A 26,056-nucleotide genomic window follows, 5' to 3' on the forward strand; every position below is an offset into this window, starting at 1 on the left:
TAAAAATAATTATTGTTAAAAATAAAAAGTTAATTTAAAAAAAAAATTCAACGCCAGGAATTGAACCCGGGCCACCTGATTGAAAGCTAGGAGCCAAGTACTCTACACCATTAATATATATAGATATATATATATATATATATATATATATATATATATATATATATATATATATATATATATATATATAAGTCAAGGAGATAAATATTTGACATATAAGTTGAAGAGTTTCTCCATCAAGTTTTATATTTTACCTTTTCTTGCCTAAAATCCCCGGTTTTAGGCCAGCTGACACATCATTTGTTATTAATAAGCATTGGAACACCTAACTGAAAAAAAAAAAGAAAAGAGCCATGCTAAAATGCTCCGGTCCAATTTGACACTACCTCCCGGGCTAATATGTAAAAGTATAAACCAACAAAGTATAAAAGTCATAATGACCAAAAATAAATATTTTTTGTAAATAACTATCATTATCATCATCAATCAGCCAATCTCGCCCACTGCTGCACATAGACCTCCCTCAGTTCTTTCCAGTGTTCTCTACACTGGGCCGCTTGTAGCCAGTTTCCCGCCACTGCTTTTACGTCGTCGGTCCATCTAGTCGGTGGTCGTCCTTGGTTTCTTTTATAGTTTTTGGGCCCCCATTCCATGATTCGTCTTGTCCGCCATCCATCTTGTATGGTTATAATTCATCCATCTTGTCCAAAACACATTGGTTGTAAATAAACTCCGGATTATAACCATGACAGAAAGATCAAAATAAGCACTTATATAAGCAAAAAATGTCGCAAAAATAAGCAAAGTTTTTATGAAATAAGCAAACTTAAAAAAAAACGTGTAAGTAAACATGGATATAATGGTATAAATATGAATAAATGACATTAACATTATATTACATTTATTTTTAATTATCGTATTATTAACAATAAATAAAAAATTACCAAAATGTTAAGATATTAATATATTTTTAATTCATGGCCATTAGCAAAAAAAAACAATTAACAATAAGATGTTTTTCAAAATTTTTTTGATGTTGTTCTGAAGATATTTTCTTGTGGCATTTTTATAATCAAGTATATTCAAATGGGAAATAAGCCACAATTTTACCTAAAAATGATTTTATTAACGTTTCGACGCCCAAGTCGGGTGTCGTTGTCAAAATACAAAATAATACTAAATAAACAAAAATGGTGTTGCTTAGTAAAAAATTCTTCTAATAATTTATTTAATCTGACTCATTTATATCGGCAATTCAGACACGTATTATACATTTTAAAGTAGAGGACTTTAAAATGATATTGCCAATATTGAAGAGTTGCGTTCCTGGGACGACTTTACTAAAAGATAGTTCATTCGATTACAAGAAATCAATCCCAACTCAAGAATATCCGCCACAAAAAATCATAGCATGTGATCTGTCTTTAAAAAGACAACCAAATGCAACGGTGGCACTGAAATTCTCGCGTTAGAGATTCCATAGTAAATCACGAGGGAAAACCAGGAAAAACCTCGTGATACTATCCCGACATCGTAAGTATTTGGGTTTACATTTAGTTTACTCTCAAAACTAATACCAAATTCCGACTTGATATTTTAAATTTTAAATAATACTATTATTTAAATAGTATTATTTAAAATTTAAAATATCAAGTCGGATAATTTAAATAATACTATTTAAATAATAGTATTATTTAAAATTTAAAATATCAAGTCGGAATTTGGTATTAGTTTTGAGAGTAAACTAAATGTAAACCCAAATACTTACGATGTCGGGATAGTATCACGAGGTTTTTCCTGGTTTTCCCTCGTGATTTACTATAGAATCTCTAACGCGAGAATTTCAGTGCCACCGTTGCATTTGGTTGTCTTTTTAAAGACAGATCACATGCTATGATTTTTGTGGCGGATATTCTTGAGTTGGGATTGATTTCATGTAATCGAATGAACTATCTTTTAGTAAAGTCGTCCCAGGAACGCAACTCATCAATATTGGCAATATCATTTTAAAGTCGTCTACTTTAAAATGTATAATACGTGTCTGAATTGCCGATATAAATGAGTCAGATTAAATAAATTATTAGAAGAATTTTTTACTAAGCAACACCATTTTTGTTTATTTAGTATTATTTTGTATTTTGACGACACCCGACTTGGGCGTCGAAACGTTAATAAAATCATTTTTAGGTAAAATTGTGGCTTATTTCCCATTTGAATATACTTGATTAAATTTTTTGAAGTTATACTTCTTTAGGTGCGATTGAGATTGAGGGTGAATTTATATTGATCTGTGCGCATGCGCACACCGACAGTATGGTATTAGTCGTTATACGGGCTCTGATTGGGTGTTGAAATGATCTGTCAATAATAAATAATTGTTCAATATGAAGGTAAACAAATGTATAATATATTAGTTTTATTGTTGTGAGGACAGAAACAAAGAAGTTTATAATTGTAGTGACATTTAAATAGTTTTTAAAAGCAACAGGTACGTAATAATTGTAAATGTATCATAGGTACCTACCTATTTGAACCTACCAAAATACATAGTATGTAATACTTTTTTTACATAATTTTATTACCATCAAAATTTCTATCAATGTTCACCTAATATATTGTTTTCTTACTCTATGTTTTGTTGTATTTTTTCAATTCTAAATTGTTTCAATTCAAAATCAAAATAATTTAATTTAATTTAAAAATGTCAAAAGCTTAATCCGTTTAGTTAGTCGATCTTCGCACATAATGACACATTGCCTCCGTGGCGAAGCGTTTAAGGCGAATGAACCCCAATATACCAACCGCGCTGATAGCTGGTTCGAATCCCAATAAAAACTTTTATTTTTTTATTTTTTTTATACATTTTATAATTGTAAGTATATTTATTATATAATTTTATTTTCAGAAAATACGTATTTAGTTAAAAAAAATTCCGACAGTTAATGTTCAAAAATCATTTGTGGCATTTTTAATGTGTTTGTGTGTGTTGTGTTCTTTTATTATTTTAATTTTTGGCACTGTTTTAATAAAAATGTTTGAGAAGTAGTAAGTATAAATTAGTTTAATATTTAAATAAAATATAAATAAAAAGTATATTAATTCAGTTTAAATCATATAATAGAAGTATAACTTCTTACGTGCGTACAAAGTACACACACATTCTTTTAAAAAAAACTATGTGTTATATCGGTATACATATATTTGTACGTAGAAAAAGTTCTTTCAACATCCGCAGATGTGATTGGTGCGTATTTAAATTTCGACAAATGAACAGGTACTATTCTACAACAATATAATAAATTTGGGCTGTCTGCAGACAAATATTAGTTTATTACATGACAGGTATAACGACGGGTTTTCCTGTTTATCTCCTAAGCCGAAAGGATTAAAATTCTTATGGTTTATTGAATTATTAGAGTTTTATAGCTCTGTATACTTATATCTCTATATACTTATAGTTTATCATAAGAAGTAAAATAAATAAAAATAAGCAACATATCTGTAAAATAAGCATTTTTCATAAAAATCCTAATTATAGGCAAAATAAGCAAAAAAGCTAAAAAAAATCAAAATGCTTATAATCCGCACTTTAGTTATAAACATTTCGCTTGAGATACATGGGAACTGAACTTTTTAAAATATGACTTAGTTTGCCAAATTCTGATCATGTCAGGCCTATTCGCCCCTGTATTTCATGTGTTTGATTGTCTCTGCTTATTTGATCTCGTGTTCCAGATATTTGTAAGTGTCTGCTTGTTGTATGGTATTATTGTCAATAGTTATATGTTCACTCATTACGAGATTTGTCATACTCATAAGTTTAGTTTTCTTAAAGTTTTTCATGCTCTCTTCATTTTTAATCATTCTCACTTAGACAGAGTTTTAGGCGAATGTATCATATAAACTGTGTCTTGCAAGCTGTGTGCGATTAATACATCATCTGCAAAACTCAGATGATTTAATCTTTATCCATCTATATTGATGCTCATATCTTGCCATTGACTGTTCTTAAATATTGACTCTAGAGCTACCGTGAAAAATTTGGTGAAATATTGTCTCATTGTCTTACTCCTCGACCTAAGCTGAATTTTTCTGTCTTCATATAGTCGTAAGTTGTTTATAATTTATTGTTACGTTTAGAATATACTAAATAGGTAATCAAACAATGATGCGAATAAAGATAATTTGACGCAAAAGTACTCGATCGTGACAGTACCTTCAAAGTGTCAACAGGTAAAATGAAAATTGTCATTTCAAGTTAGTAGGTATTTTCTGACACTGTATAGTGAAAATTTTATTTAAGATTTATTTATTGTTTCATTAAACTATTCTAAGTATTAACATTCTGGCAAATATCTATATAAATATTTATATTTATATACTCACGGACAAAAATATTGCATAATATACATGTGAAATGAAATTTTTTGTGCTGCTCTCTTTAGCTCCCCAGTATCATAATAGGATTTCTTTTCCGGATACAATGTTTTAAAGTGTCATATAAATGCTATAATAAGATTTAAATTTGATCTAGGCTATATGCTAGCTAATATATTGTTATGCTCTATTATATCTATTTAATTAGATTGATAAGCAAATTCTTACTTTAATTAATTATTCAATTATTTTATTTACTGCCTTTCTAAAAACAAAACTAAATTCAAATTAAATTTTTCAATAAATTTTGTTCTCAGGGCTAAATTTGTATTGGCTACAATACCTTTGATCTGTGGCTTCTAATATTTCTGATTGCTTACTTCTTCCAGGGTGGAAACAGGGAAATTGAAAACACTCAATATCATATAAATGTAATCTATTGTTTTTATCAAATAAGCCGTGTCTATGTGATTCAAAAAATATTAAATTTAAACTTTGTTGCAACAATATCTTACTTAATAAATTAAACTCTAACTCTGATATCTCCTTGTTTTGACAAAAAAATTATTAAACTAAGTTATTCTTTACTCATACTAAATTTAGTAAAATTTACTTTTCTTCTTTTGACTTGATTTCTCAAATTTTAAATGACTAAATGCGTAAAAAAAGTTCAATAAACAAATAAACAAATATGGGTTTGATATAAAAAAATTCTCTCTATTCCGACAAATAATTTGACTAACCTTTTTGTTTCTTCACTCTCTCGTTCTCTGGATTGCGCCGTCCTTGATTCTCACAACACGTACTCTCTGGATGTTGCGAAAAAGTCCCTCTCGTCAAAATGCTTCCAAAAATCATACAGGATTTTCTCGAATTCTGTTACTCAGTTTTCCTTGTTCGATATCTTGTGCAAAAAAATATTAATCAGCTACTCGTCCTTGACAAAACAAAGGAAGCTCCCTCGGGCCAGGAAAATTGACTCTTCAACTGGTCGACAATTTGGTTTAAACTTGATTCTGCTCGAAATTGCTGATCACACACACTCTACACTGATTACTAAACTTTTAAAACAAAAAACTGGACTGCCTTCCACCGATGTTAATTACACAGTGACCTCTCGTCTCTCGCCAAATTTCGACTCCCTTCTACCTCATCTCTCCCACTCAATCAAAAACACGCCTCTCTCCAAACCTTTCATACCCATTTCTTCTGAACCAAATATTTTTTCACAGAACTTAACCAATTTGTCATATTTCAAGAGATATCATAATTAGTTCTTTCCTACTTTCTACTTTAACATCTAAACCTCATACAATTTGTATACCACATTAAAAACCTTCCCGGAAAAGATCTTAAAGCCGTCTTTGTTTTCGTCAACGATGTCCACTTCCTAATCACCGAATTGTTTGTTCATGTCCCGTGCATTTCGTCGAATCATTTATTAATCGTTTCACTTTTTCCCGAAACACTTTCTTAATAGCAAAATGAAATTCTAAACAATTTTGGTCATATACAGGGTGATGAAAAACTATGACTACATGGTCGTTGATATAAATTTAATTTTTTTCTGAATTTCTTTACAAAAAAAAACAATTCTACAACAATATATACAAGAAGACATACATTAACACAAATATGTCATATCCAATGTGGCTTGCAAATGGCAAAACATGATGTCCTAAAATGTTTTCAATGTACATGTCAGTTTGCCTAATCACCTCCACGTGTACATTATGTCATTTCAAAGCAATACCGCTCCGTAGCACTATGCTGCCACCACCAAAACTGACGCTCTGTATGAGGTTACAACTGACATATTGTTCATCAACTCTTCTGTAGACGAAGTTTTGTAAATCTTGTTTCCACATGGTGAACGGTATGCCAGATGTTACCTCATACAGAGTGTTAATTTTGGTGGTGGTGGCATACTGCTATGGAGTGGTATTTCTTGGAAAGGAGATGCCGAACTTGTGTAGGGGATTGGCTGAATGACAGCTGATATGTACATAACATTTAAGAAGATCATGTTTTGACATTTGCAGCCATATCCGATACAAATTCGTGTTAATGCAGCATAACGGAGGTCTTCATGTCGATAGAATAGTGTAGACTTACCTTGATGTGTTTCAATTTAAAAATTATATTGGTCAACATCTAGACGAAGAGGCATCGCCGAAAAATCTCTCTGAATTTATTAAAGCTAGTTTTTTTCACAGTTGATTACCGTGATTGTGTAGAGAAACATACTGCGGTCGGTCAAGCGAAACTTAGAACAGGTAGTACTGACAGCTTGTCAAAGTTGCTTACTTGCGGAGGTAATTAAATCCATTTACTAAGGTTGAAAATTCTATGACACACATTCTATATTAAATATAAATAAAAGTTATCATAGTCGGTCAGCTGTATGACGGGACAGAGCCGGTCGATCGGCCCCAATGAATGTACAGGGTTATTCACTATATTTTGACCCCCTCTAAACTGCTATATTTACAGAATTAGAAAAAAATTTAAAATACAAAAGTTATTCGATTTTTAATTACGATTTTTTGACATATATATCGTACTAGTGACGTCATCCATCTGGACGTGATGACGTAATCGACCATTTTTTTAAATGAGAATAGGGGTCGTGTGCTAGCTCATTTGAAAGGTTATTCAATTCTCTATGCAGTAATATAAACATTAAGATCATTATTTATACAGGCTGTCCAAAAAAATGTTTTGAATTATTAATTAAACAATTAATTTAATTAAAAAATTTTTTTGGACACCCTGTATAAACCATCATGTTAGTGTTTATATTACTAAATAGGAAATTTGATAACCTTTCAAATGAGCTAACACACGACCCCTATTCTCATTTAAGAGGATCGGTACGTTTTTTCGGCTGCAATGCTATTCAAATGGGGATTCATTTTTTTCGAATCCTGAGAAAACTAATAAGTATTTTTTAAAAATTTAAACGCAGAATGAAAGATTACGTTATTAGCGAGGGCCAGAAGTCCCTGAAAACTTCTATAATGTTTATTTTAATAAGTTACAGGGATGAAAAACTAAGAGAAAATTTAGTGTTATTTTTAATTTCAAATATCTCATTCAAAATAAACTTTTTATTTATTCTAAGGGACTTTCGGCCCTCGGTAATAATTGAATCTTTTATTCCGCGTTTAGATTTTTCAAAAATATTTATTGGTTTTTTCAGGATTCGAAAAAAATGAACGCAATGTCCGTGGTAATATTTTCCAAATCTATCTTTGTCATACAAGAATATTGTCAGTCAGGCACTGACAATCAGTGACAATTTTAAATAATTATTTGACATGAATCGGGAATATTTTTAGTTGTTGATTAAATAATATTGATATATAGTGTATTTGATAAATAATTGATTTAAGAGGTGAACTTTATAAAAGTTATTTATTGTGTATTATTTATGCAAGATAGAAGAAGAGAATACATCAAGATATATTCTGTGATCCAAGTATTTTATTATTAAAGATGTTCAAAGTTATAAGCGTTCCATAGTAACAATATATTATTAAAAAATCACTTTAACACTTTTCTTCTTTTCTCGATTGAGTATTAGTTTTTGTTGTAGGTACATATAAATTATTACAATCACTGAATACATAGCTAGTGAAAAAATTAGCACATTTATTAACTGAATTAATAATTTGCAATTGTACAAAAAATAACAGTTATCCAAGAACATTCAAAAGCCATCTCTTTAAGCTAGTTATGACATTGTCAAGTAGAATGACATTCTAGTAATATGTACATATCCATACCTGTGAGTTTTACTTCACGTAATTTGCCATGTAAAGACAGAACAGGTAGGGATAGCCGTAAAATATTTGCGAATTATGTACCCATAGCCTTAACAAAATAGTCGATTACGTCATCACACCCAGATGGATGACGTCACTAGTACGATATATATGCCAAAAAATCATAATTTAAAAATTGAATAAGTTTTGTATTTTCCATTTTTTTGTAATTCTGTAAAAAAAGCAGTTTACAAGGGAGTCAAAATATAGTGAATAACCCTGTACATTCATTGAGACCGACCGACCGGCTCTGTCCCGTCATACAGCTGACCGACTATAATAACTTTTATTTATATTCAATTTAGAAACACTTTAAAACATTACATTCGGAAAGAAATCCTAATTCTGTGACACTGCGGGCAGTACAAAAAATTTCATTTTAAACGTTAATTTCAAAATATGCAATATTTTTGTCCGTGAGTGTATAAATGTAAGTATAAATCTTCTGTCATGTAATGATTCGCGCCATTCTTAAAAACCTATATAGCGTCAAAATTAATGATGCACTGAAAAAGGGTTTGGTTTTAACTTACCTTGAACTAGACAAACGGATCCCAACTTTATCCTCGCCAACTTGTTAGCGTGGATTCCTACCGCTAATGGCTCGCACAATGCTCCTTCTTCGAGACTCACGTGATCAGGAAGCCGATGGCAAAAATCAGCGTCTATGCAAAAGAATCTACATAAATTTCCGTCGACAGGTGGCGTGGCGCAGAATGCAATAAACGGGCATAAGTGGTATCTAAAGAATTTCGTAATTAAATTATTTATGTATTTAAGTATGTCATTACTTTAAAATTTTTGTTTTAATTGTTTTACTATCAATATAACTGTCTTTATTTAATTATACAGAGTGGGTCTGTAATTTGGAATAAATTCAATAGTTCAAATACTGATTGATTTTTTGAAAAATACTCAGAGCTGTCAATTAGTATTTTAGATCTAAATTTTTTACATACAATAATAATGTAAGTATACAAGCTGTCCCAATTTAGAGATATGACGTCATCGTTGATTTTCTTAAATGGCAACACATTTATTCTGATAGCTATTAAGATAGGGCGTGTAAAGTTACACATAACTGCAAAATATCCAATTTTTATTTCCTACTACAGTCGAACCCGCTTCCTATAAACAGGATATTCTAATAACCGATCATTGGTCGCTAGTAGGCCCGTTTCGGGACCTCAAATTTCTATTCCTTAAACCGGGATATTTCTATAACCGGTATTCTAGTAAGCGGATTCGACTGTATTTACAAGAAAATGAAAAATAAAGTTAATAATAATTGTTTTTTTTTTTGAAAAATGCTCATACCTGTCGATTAGTATTTCAAATCGAAATTTTTTACATACAATAGGTTTGTTCTAGCAAACAGTCAAAGTAGTCAGAAACCGTCAGCAAACAGTTGGTCACTGAGAGAACATAATACAGTCACCAGTGATATAGCTACTCGCGCTGGTCCACTATTCGCTGATGGTTTCAAACCGTTTGAAACTGATGCTAGAACAAACCTATTAATAATTTATACAGGGTGTCTCAATTTAGAGATTTAATATTATGTTTTATTATCTTGTAAATGGTAGGGAATAAAAATTTGATATTTTGCTGTTATGTATAACTTGGTAACCCGTCAAACTAGTCCCGTCGAAAAAGCTACGACAAAATAGCCCCGACATAATATCCCGCACACAAAACAGCTCCGACAAAATACCCTGCAGACAAAATGGCCGCGGAACAATAGCTCACCCACAAAATAGCCCCGACAAAATAGTCCCGACAAAAAAGCTCCCTTCAGAATTCATCATGAAAAATAATACCTTAAAAATATATTTTTGCGGAAATGGTAATTATTATCCTCTATGCAAATGTCTATCTTCTTCTTTCTTCTTTACGTGCCATCTCTGAGACGAAGGTTGGCAATCATCATTGCTATTCTCACTTTCGACACTACAGCCCGAAAGAGTTCAGTTGAGCTGCATCCAAACCATTTTCTGAGATTTCTCAGCCAAGACATTTTTCTCCTACCTATGTCTTGCTGTTAGGAAAAACCAGGAAAAAAATTCCTGGTTTTTCCTCTTGATTCACTAACACGAGAATATTACTGTCACCATTGCGTGTGGTTGTCTTTTTAAAGACGGATCACATCCTAGGATTTTTTTGTAAGGGGTATTCTTAAGTTAAAGTTGATTTAATGTAATCGAATGAACTATCTTTGAATAAAGTCGTCCCAGGAACGAAACTCATAAATGTTGGCAATATCATTTTAAAGTCTTCTACTTTAAAATGTAAAATATATGTCTGCATTGCCGATATGAATGAGTCAGATTAAATTAAATTATTAGAAGAATTTTTTTACTAAGCAACAACATTTTTGTTTAATTTATTATTTTGTATTTTGACAACGACGTTCGAAGTGGAGTCGAAACGTGAATAGAATAATTTTTATTAAGATAAATTGTGTCTTATTTCCCAATTAGACTAGCGATTTAAAAAGGTAAAACTTTGACGTCATATCTCTAAATTGGGACACCCTGTATACATTAATATTGTATGTGAAAAATTTTGATTTGAAATACTAATGAACAGGTCTAAGCATTTAAAGAAAAAACAATTAGTATTTGAACTATTGAATACTTTGTTATTTTTATTATCTTGTAAATGGTAGGGAATAAAAATTTGATATTTTGCAGTTATTGTATAACTTTACACAACCTATCAAAATAGTTATCAAAATGACAGTGTTGCCATTTAAGAAAATCAACGATGACGTCATGTCTCTAAATTGGGACACCCTCTATACATTATTATTGTATGTAAAAAATTTCGATTTGAAATATAGACCTGGATCCCGCGTAAGAAAAAAAGTTGATTAATAGCAAGCTGAAAATTTGTTAATAGCTTAACGGTGTCTAGTCGAACAAACATTGATGCACGGGAACACTGGAACAGGGGAAGTTTTAATTGTGGAGCATGATAAACGTGTCGTCCTGACAAGTTTATGATTGTGAAAAATAGCAAGTTGTTTTTAAGTTTATTCGATAGCCTACGTTATGTTATATATGCGAAAATGTTTGTCCGACAATAATGTTGGGCTTTTTAACGAGTCCGACACGTATAACATGTCACATCACAGGAATTATATTGGTTATGAATAGCAGTCTGATTTTTGCATGAGAGTTTAATGACAGGTTAAAAAAGTAATTGGAAGTTCTGTCTAACAAAATTAATGGGAAGTTTTCGTAGTCGGACATTCTAAACAGGTAAGATATAGACAAAAATGCTGGTGATAAATAGCTTTCCGACAAAGACGAAATTTAATTAAGTAAATTATTCCTTACCAAGAATTACTGTTGTCGGAAAAAATAAGGGGTAGATTTTGTAGTCGGACAATTTAAAAAAATAATTTTTGAAATTTCAATAAGGGGTGATTATTCTATGTCAAAAGTACCTGCAATCAATTACAATCGATATCTTTCGATTTATCTCAACATCATTTAGATACCTCACTGTAATACATTTATAGTAGATCAGGCAAATTATATTATGGATTGAGTGGTCTAGCTATCTTTGTCTGCCACATGCGCGGGATCGCTTGGTTAAAAGAGATAGATAGACCACCTATTGACTTTCTGCACTGTATTCCCTGTCTACCCTTATGTCTATGAATACATTTCCATTTAAGAAAAGCTGTCACTTTTTACAATAATTCATAATAAATTGCAATCGTAACTTCAAATTTAAACTAATTTTTATTTTGGCAGCAAATTATTGCTTGCTATGTGACATATTAATTACATTATTATTTCATTTGTAGAAAGTTGAGAAAAATTACTTTATACAATTTTAGTAATAATTTATTTAGGTACCCTTTTTCAATCAAGCAAAGCACTATAGCACGAAGAATTATATTCAATAGAACTTTCACAATTATGTGGCAATTGAACCTCATTGAATTGATGACCAAGTATTTTACTAACTTTGTAAAATGTTCGAAAATTACTCAAAAATGTTCCGTTGAATGGTTTCACTTTTGATTTGGCGACTTAAAATTTAAACTGTTGACACTCAAAAATAGACACAAAAAGACTCCATAGTTAATATAAATTTTAATTTCCAACACACGTGGCAAAGAGAAACTCAGAGACGATGTACTTTCAAATATATACTGCTTTGTATAGCACAAAGTGTCACACTGACAAATGCAGCCTTCTAATACATACTTCTAAGCATAATGTGTCATATTTACATCTATTCTTATAAGCACCGAAGTTTTAGACTCTTCACATTTTTCAATGTCGTTTACAGGGTTAAGATTTGAGTATGGAAAAAAATGTATAAAACGTTTTTTGTAGGAAATTTCCGTACTTTCTGATGCGCCTAATTAGAAAACCCTAAGAGATTGCTTTCACATGTTCACATGACATTTTTTATTGTCATTTTGAGAATATCTAGAACAAACTCCACCCAAAAAAATAATTGTTTTGCAATACAGTAGGAAAAATGAAAGAATACCCATGAACGAACATATTGGAACCGTGCAAGTTCGGCAAAGCGACATCTATTTCTATGCTCTGCAATATTATTCGCACTTTTAATTATATTGACCAATTATATTAGTCCTGGTTACTGTATAATTGTCAAGGCCATAGTCCAAAAAAATAATAAGAAGAAAAAATAAGATTCAGGCTATGTTATTCAAACATAAAAAATTGTATGTAGTAAATCAAATTAGTTATTAAAATGCAGTACTGCAAGCAAAATACAATTAATTAATTTTACCTTTATATCATAATTGCATATCATATCAATATTGTGGAGCAAGATATAATTTTTATTCTTCAATGACAGTAGATAAGAAATGTACGTCAATTTGACAATATGAATTATTTAAGAAAGTTGCAATATTTCTCCGCTATTCGCGCACGATCGTTTCTCAATTCCCTTCCAAATACTTGCACACCGCGAATAAAACACGCTGTATTTTCCTGTCACTGTGTCACACAAAAAATTGGCCAGTGCAAGTATATGTAATAATTATTATTACATGTACTTGCGCTGGGCAATTTTCCTTGTGACACAATGACAGGAAAATACAGCGTGTTTTATATGTTCGTTCATGGGTATTCTTTCATTTTTCCAACTGTATATACATGCATTGATACTTATACCTCACTGTTTTTGGAGTGTGCATGTATATATATGTATAGGCACATGCAAATATGTGAATATAAATAAGAATATACAACTAAAATAGCTTTATCAATATGTGACTAAGTCATTCTGAAAAAATGTTTTTTTATTTATTTCCTTCGATTTGCCCAAACTTTTTGTCCGACATATAACTTTTTGCGTTACAAAATATAATTTGTACATAAACAAATCAAAATTAGCTTGCTATTTATCACCAACATTTTTGTCTATATCTTACATGTTTAGAATGTCCGACTAGGAAAATTTCCCATTCATTTTGTCCGACAGAACTTCCAATTGCTTTTTTAACCTTTCATTAAACTCTCATGCAAAAATCAGACTGTTATTCATTACCAACATAGTTCCTGTGATGTGACATGTTCTACGTGCCGGACTCGTTAAAATGCCCAACCTTTTTGTCGGACAAACATTTTTTCATATATTATATAACGTTGGCTATTGAATAAACTTAAAAACAACTTGCTATTTTTAACCATCATAAACTTGTCAGGACGACACGTTTATCATGCTCCACCGTTAAAATTTCCCCTGTTTCAATGTTCCCGTGCATCAATGTTTGTCCGACTAGACACCGTTAAGCTATTAACAAATTTTCAGCTTGCTATTAATCAACTTTTTTTTCTTGCGCGGGATCCAGGTCTAATACTAATCGACAGGTCTGAGAATTTTTCAAAAACACAATTAGTATTACAGCTATTGGATATATTCCAAATTACAAACTCACTCTATATAAACCAATGTCTATCATTTCAAAGTGAATAAAAAATGGATCATTAGTTGAACTGGTTTCTGATAAATGAATAGTCAACAAACCCGACAAAAATACATGTAGACACTAACCTTCGGTATTTTGAGTTGGTGAAAGAGGTAACATCCCGCTTAGCAGGTTAACTCTTTAACAATAGAAAAATGTTTTTATAGAAGGTTTGAACGACTTAGAAGAACAATTTAAGACTTACCAACTCGTTAGTTTTTCACTACAAAAACTTATTTTGGTGGTTAGCAAGTTAGATCACGTAATTACTGATGATGATTGGTCATCCAATCAAAAACTAGTTCTATGAGGTAGCCCTTCTGAGGGATTTAAAATATATATATATATATATATATATATATATATATATATATATATATATATATATATATATATATATATATATATATATATACCTTTTATAAGACATTAGTCGTTTTTTTCCAATAAAACGAATTTCATAAAACGAATCCAATAAAACAAGATACAAAAATTGTTGTTACCTTCCAGTCTTGCAGAATTCACAAGTACGACATGGTACTCCAGGCTCTATAGCAACTCTGTCGCCTGGCTTTAAAGATTTAACATTAGAACCACATTTTAAAATGCTTCCAGAGCTTTCGTGTCCAAGTACAATAGGATTCTTTAAAGTAAATGGGCCAACTTTACTCTTTAGCCAGTAATGTACATCATAACCACAAATGCCTGAAAAAAAAGGTTTATTTTTAATTAGTTTCTGTAAAAGACTGGATAAATTTTTGTAAGATCTTCAAACAACATCCGCCATGCAGACGACATCGTTATTTTTGCAGACAGTTTGAACAGTTTACAGCAACTAATAAACAAAATAAATGAAGTAACTGAAAGATTTGGGCTTCAAGTAACTATATCAAAAACTAAATTTATGATCATCAGCAAAAATAAAATTAGAGACGCCCAACTACTTATCAATAATACACCAGTGGACCTAATGAAACAGTATACCTATCTTGGAACAATAGTAAACGAACAATGGGATCACTCACAAGAAATAAAATGTAGAATAGAGAAGGCTAGGAGTGCATTCAATAACATGGTAAAGCTCTTTAAAAGCCACAACCTTAATCTGGAGATAAAAATATGGCTCCTACCTACGATGTTATATTATCTTCTTAATATTGTATTACGGAGTTGAATACTAGACACTCACTGAAGCAATGGAGAAAAAACTTGAAGCATTCGAGATGTGGCTATACAGGCGAATCCTAAGGATATCATGGACGGACAAGATAACCAACGAGACCGTATTGCGAAGAGTGGGCAAAGAAAGAGAGGTGATGTATACCATTAAAAGAAGAAAGTTAGAATATCTCGGACACATAATGAGAAACGGCACTAAATACAGATTATTGAAGGTAATCCTTCAAGGTAAAGTATTCGGAAAGCGAGGAATTGGGAGAAGAAGAATATCATGGTTAAAGAACCTGAGGAAATGGTTCTCCACAATAACTAATCTATTTAAAGCATCAGTTAATAAAATAATTATAGCCAGAATGATCGCCAATATTCGAAACGAATAGCCACTAAAAGAAGAAGAAGATCTTTATCCAAGTGTTGCTACGCCACTGGCCACAAAATAATTTCTATTTTCAAAAAACATGCCGAGTAACTTTCCCGAGCAAATTCCCAAGAAATCCTGGGTATAATGCATTCAAAAGATGTTTTTACCCACCAAAAACTTGTACCCAGGAAATCCTGGGTAGCAAAAATTCAAAAGGTGTGGTTTTACCTACCTAATAGAAATTTCGAAGCTGCCCCCCTCCCAACCCTCTGGCATTGGCTAAGCATTGCAGTTATAATTTTAAGCAGTCACGCAGTCAGTTAAAATTTCGGAGTAGCTGGACGTCGCTTTTGGAGAATTTCAGCATTTTCCTGTGATTTTTTGGCTACGCCTTCATCATTCTCTTTGCCTTATCCCTATGCGGGGTCGGCTTCCCTAATTGCATTTCTCCACACAATTCTATCTTGGCTCATATCAATGTTAATCCCTTTTACCAGCATGTCCTGCCTTATCGTCTCCCCCAAGTCTTCTTTGGTCTTCCTCTCCTAATCCTTCCAGGAATCTGCACTTCAGCTATTCTTCGTACTGGGTGATTAACGTCTCGACGTTGAACATGACCAAACCATCTTAACCTATGCTCTCTCATTTTGGCATCAATTGATGCCACATCTAGACTTCCTCTAATATACTCATTTCTAATTTTATCCTTCTTTGTCACTCCACTCATCTATCTAAGCATTCTCATTTCCGCCACATGCATTCATTGTTTCTCTTTCTTTTTCACTGCCCAACATTCAGTTCCGCACATCATAGCCGGTCTTATGGCTGTTTTATAGAATTTTCCCTTCAGCTTCATTGGAATTTTTCTGTCACACAACACACCACTCGCTTCTTTCCACTTCATCCATCCAGCCCTAACTCTACTGCATGCATCTCCATCTATTTTTCCATTACTCTGTAATACCGATCCTAGGTACTTAAAACTATTGCTTTTCACAATCATTTCACCATCCAAAGATACCATTTTATTTGTCTTAACTCCATCTTTAAATGAACATTCCAAATACTCTGTTTTTGTCCTACTAAGTTTTAAACCTTGTCTAGAGCTTGTCTCCACTGTTCCAGATTTTGTTCTAAATCTCTTTCACTATTTCCTATTAACACTACAACATCAGCATACATTAGGCACCATGGAATGCTACCCTGTAGTTTCGCTGTTATCTGGTCCAAAACTAATGTGAATAAATAAATAAGGACTAAGCACCGAGCCTTGGTGCAGTCCTACTTTCACCTGAAATTTATCAGTCTCTCCCACACCTGTCCTAACACTAGTCATTAGTCCCTCATACATATCTCTCACAATCTTTACTAATTCGCCAGGGACTCCTTTCTTATTGAGTGCTCACCACAGAACCTCTCGAGTAACTCTATCATATCCTTTCTCAAGATCAATGAATACCATATGAGCGTTGGTCTCTTTATTCCTGTATTTTTCCATCAGTTGCTTTACAATGAAAATTGCATCTGTTGTTGATGCCCTGCATACACCTTGTGAAATATAAAATTTATATTTTTCTGGTGATATTATATAAAACCAATTTTTTTATATACTTGTCTACATTGCTAAAGCTAAGTTTTATGTGTAACACACTCTTCGAAGATTTATGGCTGGTATATAAACATATCGTCTGCATATAGAACGCTTATTAAAATCTCAATTTCAGTAAAAATTGTTTGTGTTGTTTGTCAAACAACTGATTCAACTATATTTTACTTTCACGTGTGCTTTTAAAGTGACGTTTTTAAACTGATTTTAATAAAATAGGGGTGGAAAACTACATAATTTAATTTTTGAAAATTTCTTTCATAACGGTGTACTTTTTCGATGTTTAAAAACATTGACATACACAAATTGAGAAATAAAAGACAGATCAAAAGAAATCGATTAATCCTTCAGCAAGAAATAATACAAGAGCAAACTAGCAAATTAAATGCAGGAATCAAATACCTGAGGTACTATCAAAATAAGGAAACTTCAATAATTGGGTTATATAACACGTGGTGACAGATATGAACTCCTAAAACTAATTATATAGGGAAAGATACAAGGAAGGCGCAACATAGGTAGGAGAAAAATATCCTGGCTGAGAAATTTTAAAGAATGGTTTGGATGCAGCTCAACTGAACTCTTTCGGGCTGTAGTGTCAAAAGTTATTGCCAACCTTCGTCGCGGAGATGGCACATAAAGAAGAAGAAGAAGAGGTACTAAAAACTGAAATTTATGAAAGGAAGGAAAAAGGGGAGACGACGCACGTCCTGTTGAAAATTTTAAAGACAAGGATGTAAAAACAACAATACAATTTTTCAGAACATCTGCAAACAGAATAAAATGGTCCGTGATGATCGCCTCTATCGTTAAGGTATGCGACACACGAAGAAAAGGGACCACAAAATGGCGAACGAAATTGAAACTGAAACCAAGTCGACCCATATTAACTTTACAAGTAAAAGAATTAAAAATTTGGAACTGTTTGAATTAAAGGTATTCCAGTTGCTTATGAAATATCAGCAAAATGTCAGGGTATCGCTTCCATCATACGTCCATCTAAGATGGCTTACAATTAGACACTGACTACTTGTATTATATTAAAATTATAATTGTAATGCCAAGCCAAGACAAAGGAGATAGCGGGGAACAACTTCCAAATTTCTAGAAGTAAATAGGTATACAAAACCACAAACCACCTTTTGAATATTTACTAACAAAGATTTCAGGGGAATTTGCGCGGGACAGTTAATTGGTAGTTTTATCTTCTTCTCCTTATTCCTCTTTATAAGCAATTCTGCTTGATCATTGGCGGATTGATAGCTCTATGGAAGGTTGTCACTCCATCTTTTGAGCGGTCGGCCGATACTTCTACCGATTGGTCATTTATCTCTTATTATTTGGACCACACGTGTCTCTCCCATTCTGGTTATATGTGGTTGTTCCATTCTTTTTTTCTATTTAGTATCCATTCGTTTATACACTGTACGTTACATTGTCTTCTGATATCTTCACTCCTCTTTCGATCTCTCACTGTATTTCCTGTAATTCTTCTCAGTAGTCTCATCTCTGCCGTTTCCAGTTGTCTTTGTATTGTGGCTGTATCGGGTCTTGTTTCTGATGCATATGTCATTATTGGTATTACACTGGCTTTATAAATTCTTGACTTCATCTCAGTGTTAATTTGTCGGTTTCCCGTATAGTGTTATTAAGGCATCCTGCCAGTCCATTTGCTTTTGTACTTAATTTCTCACTTCTTTGTCCAGGTCTCCGTAACTTGACAATGTAATTCCAAGGTATTTTACTTCCACTACTTTACTTGTTCAATACTGATACCATCAATTTCAATTTTATATTTGATCGATTCTTTACTGATTACTATTGTTTTGGTTTTGTGAGATGAAATTGCCTTATTGAATTCCTTTGCTCTTACGTTAAATCTGTGGACTAATCTTTGCAGACTATCTTCATCTTTAGTTATCAATATTGCGTCGTTTGCGTAGCATAGTATTTTTACTTCTTTGTTTCCCATTCTATATCCCTTTGTTGACGTTTTTGATGATTTCATCCATGATTAAATTGAAGAACATAGGACTTAATGACAATGACTCTCCCTGTCTTATTCCACTGCCTATATCTATAGGTTCTGTAAGTTGTCCATCTATTCTGACTTCCATTTTGTTGTTTTGATAGATGTTGTTTAGTAGGTTTTATAGAAGTAGAAATTATTTGCTAAGCTCTAAGCTTAGCAAAAAAATAGCTCTAAGTAGAAAAAAATTGAAATATAGCTTACAACTTGTCAACCACACTGCATATTGATTTTATTTTTAACACGCGAATATTCTTTTAGGTGACCAGTCAATTAATTTATTTACAATTATAAAAAATCCAGGTCCGGATTAAAAAATATTGTATAAATGTTCCGACCCAAAAAAACACCTTTTATATTATATTTTTTTTAAATGGATTTTGCATTTGAAAAGAGGGTGAAAAACAAAATCAGTGGTATACTTTGAATTTTCGGCAAAATTATTTTTCTGATAAAATTTTGAATTTGAATTCTGAAATTATGTGAATTGCGAAGCTCAAAGTAAAATAAATTAAAATATGACTTAATTTTAATTAATACCATTATTTAATCTAAATTGGTAAAATATTAACATTTGCACACATAACAATAATTTTTGATGACCCCTCTGTGGCTCAGTGGTAAGAGCGCCTATCTTTGGATCGAAAGGTCCGAATGGTCGTGAGTTCGAATCTCACCAGGGTCAGAAATTTTTCGTTTATTATAAATTAATAAATGAAAAGCGTTTCTGTCCTTGTGAGATCGGTACTCACCGGAGGGACCGCAGACGTTCGGATACAATTAGCGTATCTTTGCAAAGACAATGACGTTGCCTTTGCAAAGTAACAAGACACTTACTCAACACACACAGTACACATGACACTAGGTATCTAACCACAAAAATTTACCGTACCTACGTATAAAAAAAAATAATTTTTGATGGTGGTAATTTTGAATACGTAGTTTAGTTTTGAATAGTTATTATGCTGCAAATTTTCGCTGTTTTGTTATAATTTTTAGCTATTTTGTTGATTAAAGTGATGTATTCTTTATTGACTCTTTATTTATTATTTAAAGATGCATATTCGCCAAAAACTAGTTTTCACACATATTAAAAAACACTAAAATATTAAAATTTTACCAATTTAGATTAAATAATGGTATTAATTAAAATTAAGTCGTATTTTAATTTTTTCTACTTAGAGCTCTCGCAATTGACATAATTTCAGAATTCAAATTCAAAATTTTACCAGAAAAATCATTTTGCCGAAAATTCAAAGTGTACCACTCATTTTGTTTTTCATCCTTTTTCAAATGCAAAATCCATTTTAAAAAAATTTAATATACAAGGTGTTTTTTTGGGTCGGAACATTTACACAATATTTTTTAATCCGGACCTGGATTTTTTATAATTGTAAATAAATTAATTGATTGGACACCTACAAGAATATTCGGGTGTTATATATAAAATCAATATACAGTGTGTTTGACAAGTTGTAAGTTGTATTTCAATTTTTTTCTTCTTAGAGCTCTCGCAATTCACTTAATTTCAGAATTCAAATTCAAAATTTCATCAGAAAAATCATTTTGCCGAAAGTTAAAAGTACACCACTGAATTTAGTTTTTTATCCTCTTTTCAACTGAAAAATCCATTTTAAAAAAATTTAATGTACATGGTGTTGTTTTGAGGTCGGAATATTTTTCCAATATTTTTTAATCCGGACCTGAATTTTTTACAATTGTAAATAAATTAATTTATTGTACACCCTAAAAGATATTTGCGTGCTAAATATAAAATACATATACAGTGTGGTTAAAAAGTTGTGAACCAATTAAGAAAATGGCAAAATAGATAAAACACCCAGTATCTTTGTTATTAATGGAGTAAGACCCATTAAGTATGATATTTTTGAGACCGCCTAAGTGTCCTCTTTCTACAGTTAACGTATGTTACTTTCCCAATGAAACACCCTGTATATCATATTATGCAGTATAACAGCTTGAATAATATAAATTAAAGATAAGTTGATTATTGTTCATGCTTGACCAGATTGTAATAGTGAAATTCTGCAAGGTATTTCCAAATAAAAAACATTGTTAGGTTATTAACCTCCTACAATACTCTAAAATCAATTGGAGAGATATAAATAAAGAGAGAACTAATAAAATCACACTAACCTACAACTTCCATTTGGAGTAAAACTTGATTATCATTTGGGACGGGAACAGGCCTTTCTTCCAGTTTAATTTCATTGGCTTTCCTTAAAACTACCGATAAATTTTTATTGTTCTTGGTCTTATTACCTTCATCGCATGTATTTTTGCTGGAGTTTCTTAGAACCCGAGTAATGGAAATGTTATGAAGTTTCAATGTTATTGAGCGCATTAAACGAAATAAAGTGGATGACATTTTAAATTTTGATAAAGTTTTAAGGTGACAGCTTCATTATTTTGATCGTTGATGTTAACGAAATATTGATCGATACGTTTAAGGGGATCGGTACATAGTAGCGGCTCCAATGTTATTTAAATGGGATTCATTTTGTTCGAATCCTGAGAAAACTAATAAGTATTTTTAAAAAATTTAAACGCAGAATGAAAGATTACGTTCTTACCGAGAGCCGAAAGTCCCTGAAAACTTCTATAATGTTTATTTTAATAAGTTACAGGAGTGAAAAACTAAGAGAAAATGTAGTGTGTTTTAAATTTCAAATATCTCATTCAAAAGAAACTTTTTATTTATTCTAAGGGACTTTCATCCCTCGATAATAATTTAGTCTCTCATTCTACGTTTAAATTTTTTTTAAATATTTATTAGTTTTTTCAGGATTCGAAAAAAATTAACACCATGTTCGTGGTGATTTTTCCAAATAGAACATTCGCTATCTTTATCATAAAACGCACTGAGTTAAATAGAATATGGTGACAAGACAGTGACAATTTTAAATATTTGACATGGCATTGGGAATATTTTGAGTTGTTGATTAAATAATATTGATAGTGTATTTGATAAATCATTGATTTAAGACGTGAACTTAATAAAAATATATTTATTGCTTATTATTTATGGAAGCTCCAAGCAGATAATACACCAGGATATATTCTGTGATTCAAGTAGTTTGTTGTTACAGATGTTCAAAGTTTTAAGCGTTCCATACTAACAATGTATTATTAAAAAATCACGTTATCACTTTTCTTCTTTTCTCGATTAAGTATTGGTTTTTGTTGTACAGTATATAAATTATTACAAGCACTGAATACATAGTGAAAAAATTATCATAATAATTATCTGAATTAATAATTTAAGCAAGAACAGTTATCCAAGAACATTTGAAAGCCATCTCTTTTTAAAGTTATTCATGGCATTGTCAAGTAATGTTTACATATCCATACCAGTGATAATTTTTCTACACGTAAGTGCCTTGTAAAGACAGAAAAAGCCGTAATAGCCGTAAAATATTTGCGCCTTTACTCTTAAAACGTGTACTGGCAATCGATTGTTAAATACAGTTCTTTATAGACCTAAATATGTATGCTTTTAATAAATGAAAAAGTGTTGTTGATTAAGAAGGCATAAATGGAAATTCAAATATTGATTAATTATTATTTTATTTGCTAGCATGTGATACGGTATGGCACTTTATACAATTAAAAAAAGTTAGTATAGTTCCTATTAGTCTAGGCGCCAAATAGAGGTCACCGTGTCCTTTTCAATTCCGATGGAAAAACTCAGCGGTTTCTTATCGATTTTTAGCTGCTGATTACAAATTTCGAGGATGGATTTCGATCCGAGTGGTCAACAAATTGTTATAAACAATTTAATTGTTTATAAATTGTTTATAAGGCTCTGACTCATAAACTAAAAGAGATGAAAAAATGTTTCAAATAAAATTTGTTCCGTAATAAAAAACGAAGAAAAAACGTTTACTAAACTTAAATCCAACAGTTAGAACTGAAAATATTGTAAAATTAGTGCACAATGCAAATTGAAAATTGCAAAATAAGTATTTTTCGAAGCTTTATCGATCGTAACTCGGCTTTTGCGCAAGCAAATGAGCCTTTGAAGATCTTATTTTAAAGGTCAATTAATATTCTTCCAAACAAAGTTTATTAAATTGCTTTATCTTTATTTTTTTAAAGTTATACCCCTTTGAAGTTATAATTTTCTTTAAAAAAATTATACATTAATTTGTTTATAAGGGTTTCAAGCGAATTTGAGCTATAAACATTTATACTTTAATTAACAATAATGATAGAAGAACTCAAAACGAACATTTTGAGCTTACGAAAATGTTCTTAACTTTATTTTTGGGCAAGATATCGATACTTTAATAGCGCAAGCTCTGAGGCACAAGACCGACTCACAGCGTAAAGTTGTTATGAAGCTACTTCATTGTGGCATTAATTATTCTAAATGGAAAATAAGCCACAATTTAACTAAAAAATTATTTTATTAACGTTTTGACGTCCAAATTGGACATCGTTGTCAAAATAAAAAAAATAATAAATAAACAAAAATGTTGTTGCTTATTAAAAAATTTCTTCTAATAATTTAATTTAATCTGACTGAATTCAGATATACAAATTTTAAAGTAGTTTAAACTGATATTGCCAACATTTGCAAGTGGCGTTCCTGGGACGGCTTTACTGAAAGATAGTTTATTCGATTACATGAAACCAACCCTAAATCAAATTTTTCATTAAAGATTTAATGAGCTCTCTTTTAGTAAAGTCGTCCCAGGAACGCAACTCATAAATATTGGCAATATCATTTTAAAGTCTTTTGAGTCAGATTAAATTAAATTATTAGAAGAATGTTTTTCTAAGCAACATTTTTGTTTAATTTACTAATATTTTGTATTTTGACAACGACGTCTGATTTGGACGTGGAAACGTTAATAAAATCATTTTTTAGTTAAATTACGGCTTATTTCCCATTTAGAATAATTAATTCCATAAGGAAATAGCTTCAGAACAACTTTACGCTGTGAGCCGATCTTGCGCCTCAGAGCTTGCGCAATTAAAATATCGATATCTTGGCCAAAAACAAACGAATATTTTCTAAGCTCAAAATGTTCCTTTTGAGTTCTTCTATCATTATTGTTAATTAAACTATAAATGTTTATAGCTCAAATTTGTTTGAAACCCTTATAAACAAATTAATGTACAATTTTTTTAAGAAAATTATAATTTCAAACGTGTATAACTTTAAAACAAATGAAGATAAAGTAATTTAACAAACTATGTTTGGAAGCCCATTAATTAAGCTTTAAAATGAGACTTTCTAAATCTCATTTTCATGCGTAGAATCCTTATTTTTCAATTTTCAATTTGCATTGTGCACTAATTTTACAATATCTTGAGTTATAATTGTTGGATTTAAGATTAATAAACATTTTTTTCTTCGTTTTTTATTAAGGAACAAATTTTATTTGAAACATTTTTTTTATCTCTTTTAGTTTATGAGCCAGAGTCTTATAAACAATTTATAAACAATTAAATTGTTTATAACAATTTTTTGACCACTCGGATCAAAATCCACCCTTGAAATTCGTAATCAGCAGCCAAAAATCCATAAGAAACCGTTGAGTTTGTCCATCAGAATTGAAAAGGACACGGTGACCCCTCTGGCGCCTAGACTATATTGTGGAACCGTCTCTCGCCGTCCTTACTACTCTGTTTGTTGTCATTCGGCTTATATGGTCATTCCATTCTACTCTTATGTTTCTTTCCCAGTTATTAATGTTGTCCACCTTGCATCACCGTTGTATATCTGTACTTCTAGCTCTGTCCCACATTGTCGTACCGTCTGTATTTCTAAGGGTTTTCATCTCAGCTGTTTCTAGTGTTCTTTTTGTCCTCTCTGTATCAAGTCGTGTTTCTAGCGAGTATGCCATCCATTACTGGTCTGATGACTGTTTTGCAAATTCTGCCTTTCATTTATTTCCCAATATTTTTATTTCTCCATATTGTTTCATGGATTTTTTTTAATTCACAAAATCTTCCACTTTTGTTTAGAGATTTCCGTAGATAGATAGAACTTGCGGACATCAGTCCACAAGATGCTTCCTCCACATGTAGAAGTTTTACACAATTTTTACAGTCAAATTGTAACAAAATGCTAAAAATAGCTTAACACCTAATAATGAAGTTTGTAGAATTATAGGTATAATGTAAACAAGTTGATTCTTCCTCCTTCCTGTTTCTGGTCAGTCCTTTGTTGTTTATGTTCCTGTATCTTAAGCAGTGTTGCCAATCGGCGGATAATTATCCGATTTGCGTACCTTTTGGAGAGTTGTCGTATCTTCTTCATACCTTTAAATAAATCGGATATTTGCGGATATTTTTCAGTGTATCTACCATCGACTAAAACTTTCTCATCCATATATTCCCAACACCAACAACACATTAATTTTGTTTGGTTCCACCCAAATTTTTATAAATAGCCTATACTGGATGAATGTTAGTGACATCCGATACTTTTCATCTTTTGACAAAGGGGACATTTCCCGATTCTTTTGTTTAGAATTTAAATGCACAAGTGCATCCACTTAAGGCATACTAATCCAATTCAAATTTCAAAAACAGTGTGAAAGGCACTTATTGAATAAAATTATTGGTGTCCTTGTTTTAAAGAATTTAAAAGCGCTGGGACCCGTCGATTTTAATATATATAAATGTGCATTTTTTAAATATAAATTTAAATCTACAGGGTGATTGACGCAAGCCT

At 31.4% G+C, this 26,056-nt stretch overlaps 1 protein-coding gene across 1 annotated transcript in view; it reads right to left on the reverse strand.

Moving 5' to 3' along the window:
- Nucleotides 1–21,773, reverse strand: part of LOC114330589 (sorbitol dehydrogenase-like) — a 65,225-nt gene extending 43,452 nt beyond the window's left edge. Inside the window, exons 1-3 of the mRNA XM_028279985.1 lie at nt 21,505–21,773; nt 14,676–14,877; nt 8,738–8,946 (exon numbers count right to left, since the gene is read on the reverse strand). Of these exons, the coding sequence (XP_028135786.1) occupies nt 8,738–8,946; nt 14,676–14,877; nt 21,505–21,736 (643 nt within the window). The 5' untranslated portion in view covers nt 21,737–21,773. The remainder of the gene's footprint in view (nt 1–8,737; nt 8,947–14,675; nt 14,878–21,504) is intronic.
- Nucleotides 21,774–26,056: the final 4,283 nt, after the last annotated feature.

Source organism: Diabrotica virgifera, chromosome 9 (assembly GCF_917563875.1).
Source record: "Diabrotica virgifera virgifera chromosome 9, PGI_DIABVI_V3a".
Classification (NCBI taxonomy): domain Eukaryota; kingdom Metazoa; phylum Arthropoda; class Insecta; order Coleoptera; family Chrysomelidae; genus Diabrotica; species Diabrotica virgifera.